The sequence below is a fragment of the Halyomorpha halys genome, unplaced genomic scaffold, assembly GCF_000696795.3.
Source record: "Halyomorpha halys isolate HHAL.00 unplaced genomic scaffold, Hhal_1.1 Scaffold1729.1, whole genome shotgun sequence".
NCBI lineage: Eukaryota > Metazoa > Arthropoda > Insecta > Hemiptera > Pentatomidae > Halyomorpha > Halyomorpha halys.
In genome coordinates, this window is record NW_027115678.1 from 62372 (window position 1) to 66479 (window position 4108).

The window sequence follows — 4108 nt, forward strand, 5'->3', positions numbered from 1 at the left end:
CACAAAATACAATATAAACATTTAAAGAAGATAGAGAGAAAGAAAAAAAATTATCTTGCACAATATAACATGGACAGAATGTATAACCCTAGAAAAGAAAATTTGGTAGCCGATTGGTTGTCTCGATGCAGTAGAAGAAGAGGCCGGAGAACCATCTAGGCAATTCCTGCGGGAGTGGACACTGGAAGAGGAAGAAAAACAGAATGTGGTGGAGGAAGATGATAGAGAGGAATCTTCGTCTAACGAGAGGTCAGAAGAAGGAAGACCAGTAGATATTGAGGAAATGGAGGACATAGTAAACGACAAAAAAGGCGGCCGATTGTATGGAAGACGAGGACCACTGGATTGCACAAAGTTAAGTGCAGCAAGTGCGGGAGGAGCAATGTCACGATAATTTGGTCACAGCCAGGCTCGAAGAACGACTCGATCTGTAGAACGTTGAACAATGCTTCGAAGCCTGGAGAAAAGTGTACCTGTACGTTGGGAATGAAACCATTTGGGAGAAGATTAAGCGGGTATGGCGTGATGAACACATAGACAAGACATTCGCCCGATGCAAGCTGATGGTGGAAACCTTTCGGGAGGATGAACGCCAGAGAGAGGTGACTGTAGCATATCATCAGAGCAAAACAAATCACCGCGGTAGCTCGGAGATACTGCAAGCGTTAAATAGAAGGTACTTTTTGTGGGGATGAAGAAGATAATCACAGAATTCGTATGAAATTGCGAAGTTTGTTTAAGCACGAAATATTACAGAAAACCCACCAAAATGGAGACACATACACCCGATGCACCGCTCTACGATCTGCAGATCGATAATTTTACATGGAGAGGATATGAAGCAGTGTTGACAAATCTCCGATTGTGGTCCCAATTCTACGGAGTTCCGGAGAGCATCGCATTGGACGGAGGCTGAGAATTCGACAATGCCAGGATTCGAACTGAAATAATGGACCTTGATGTGACATGGCACCTCAACACACAAGGACACCCCAAGAGTAGAGGAGGCACAGAGCGGCTTCATGGCACGTTGAGTGACCATCTTCGCTTATATCAAATCGATAAGGGATTGGAACCAGATGTAGCAATGCCTAAGGCTATAGCGGCATATAATCATTCGATACATAACGTCACGGGGTTTTTACCATTTGGGCTTCGAGGACACCGGCGGGACTATAAGAGCACGGCAGCAGACGGAGAGGAAATATACAACAACCATGTTGCTCGAAGAAAATTATCGGAAAAGGCCCGGGGAAGAATGGAAAAGGAAAAGTCCAGGAGGGTAGTTCGGAGGAATTTAAAAGTCACAGACAGGATTGGCACAATAAAAATCGGGACGATATAGAGTTGTAGTATATGGAAAGTTTGGGGTATAACAGGAATAAAGTGATACAGCGATACGAGAGTCCATTCAGGGTGATAATTATAGGGGAACACAATATTGTAACAATATAAAATTTCAGAGAACCCTAAAAGATGAGAACTGTCCATATTGAAGAATTAAAACTCCCGGCAATGACAATGTAAAACTGAAGTGTTCTCATACTAGATTAGATTATAGAAAATTTAGTTATTAATTATATTTGTTGTATTTTAGTTTTAAGATTTTTATTAATTTTTGTAAAAATTTCTTTTTCATTCTATGTTTTTGATTTTTATAAATATTTTCTTTTTCATTCTAACTTGTTTAAATACTGTATAAAATTTTATTCTTAAGTTTAAATTATGTATTTAGGATTTATTTAAAGGAGCTTGTGAGTTTTTTTTATTGTAAATAGCTTTTCTTAATTGTTTTTATTTTCTATGTTATTATATTGTATAGCATTAGCTTACAAGGATTGTTCGTAAACTGGTGGGAGGGAGTTACGGTTTGAGTCAGCCGTTACTTCAATGTCAGCTGACTGAGAAGATCAGCTAATAAAAACCCTCTATTTTAGTTTCTTCAGCGGATATCAACAAAGCATCATTTAATTCCCTAAGGATTGAATTTTGAACAGGCAATACCTAAAACATAAACACAGATATTGGTCTCGGTTATCATCTTTATCAGGTTATCCTTTCGGTCGAAGTGAAGAAACTTAGAACCACTAATAAATTACATATAGTAGTAGGAGAAGTGACGTCATTATTATCAGCTAATAGAATTTCCAGATGTTAAAAATGTACAAATAGTCGTGTTAATTTTTTTAATATTTCTTTTACCTGGTTTATTCACTGCAACCTTCCTAGCTGTTATGTAACCTTCATCAAACTAATGAAATACTTACGTTATCGACAGGGGAGTGTGCCAGGCCACCATTTTGTTCGTATAATCGTGCAAACAAATACAGAACATTAATCTCTAAATGTGTTGTAGGACTTTGTAAACTCCTCTTTCTTTAAATTCTTTAGACTTTGAACTGTAACCCTCTTTCTTTTAATTCTTAATTTAAGTAAAATCAATATATTTTGTACTTTAAGGAACTTCTAGTAGCCTACGAAAACGATGAATATTAGATAAAATCAGTATCGATTCTTGTCGTTTGGTATCATCCCATACAATTGAACACTAATTTTTAATGATTTTGAACTTATTCTATTATCATTTCCACAATGATTATTTTATTATTGAAATATTGGTTACGCCACTAGAGAGATGTAAACAAGCTCAAAGTCCCTTGTTTACATTCATCGGAGGGATTAGAAGATAAAGGTCTACATATCAGTGTTTATATTTTAGGTTTAAACAACCTAAAATATAAAACTACAGAGGGTGCGAGGTATATAAAAACTTATACAAGCAACGGACCCACAATAGAGCATTAAAAACTCTAGATGATAAGAATCGCACACAAGTACCTCCTGAAGTTGGGAATTTAGCCAGTTTTCCTGAATTGTAGAAAAATGCATCTCAACTTAACCAGCAACAACCTTCAGTCTCAACCGTCTCAGATCATCATCGTCAGGAATACAGAAGAACGCAACCATACTCTGTAGTTACAAGAAACCAGCAATCTCGACGTCAGACGCCTCAGGCCTCCCATTCCTATCCCCAGACCTCTCATTCTCAAACTCCTCGTTCGCTTGTTCCTTCCCATCATCTACCTTTAAAAGTAAAATTACCCCAGGAGCATCCGCATCCAGCTCCTTCTCATCCTACTCTGCAAGTAAACAACCCACCCCAATTACCGGTTAAAATAGATCCTGTACCCTATACCTCACGACGGGTTCACCCAACACCCAGCGCTCCGACTCATACAAACTACCCAGCCCCTGAGCCACAGCCTCATCCACATCTCAACTACAATCCAACCGATATAACCGCAATCCTGTCATCCTTCCTGTTGGATCTCCAAAATACCATAAAACCGCTAATCACCCACCTCACTAGAATCCTGACCGAAATTCCTTTCAATCTTCCAAGATGAGCGCAAAGCCCCCAGTTATCCTTTTGTGGAACGCTAATGGACTTCATAACCACCGTGACGAACTCGAAATATTTCTCCACAACAAACTCATAGATATTGCCCTGTTGACAGAAACTCACTTTACTCAACGGTCACATTTCTACATCCGTGACTTCATTACTTACAGATCAGACCACCCAGACAACACTTCACACGCCGGGTCTTGGATCCTTATTCATAAATCCCTACCCCATTCCCTCATTCCTTCCACTCCAACTGACGCTATCCAAGAAACCTCTGTAATAATTTCAACTCGTCCTTTCCACTTAACATTATCAGCTGTATACTGTCCACCTGGTAATCCCATTTCCTACAATCACCTTGACTCTTTATTCCGATCCTTCGGATCGCGCTTCATTTCTGAAGGAAGCTATAATGCCAACATCAACGATGGGGACGCCGTACATCCAATACCCGTGGTAATATCCTTTCCAGAGTCACTACCTCCAATAGTTATTCTATCCTCACGCCCATGAGTCCTACTTATTGACCTACATCTCTCAAGAAAAGTCCAGATATTATAGACATATTTATCACCTCCCAAATTTCCTGTTCCCGGACCATCATCGAATCTATAAATGACCTTTCTTCAGACCACAATCCAGTTATCATTTCCTTACATTCGAGCTTCGTTCCTAAGCCCTCTCCTCCCTCATTGATTA

General features: G+C 39.3%; 1 protein-coding gene across 1 annotated transcript in view; it reads left to right on the forward strand.

Moving 5' to 3' along the window:
- LOC106690466 (cell adhesion molecule Dscam2-like) overlaps positions 1 to 394 on the forward strand; it is a 57684-nt gene extending 57290 nt beyond the window's left edge. The window contains exon 9 of the mRNA XM_067052694.1: positions 110 to 394. Coding sequence (XP_066908795.1) covers positions 110 to 394 — 285 coding nt within the window. The remainder of the gene's footprint in view (positions 1 to 109) is intronic.
- Positions 395 to 4108: the final 3714 nt, after the last annotated feature.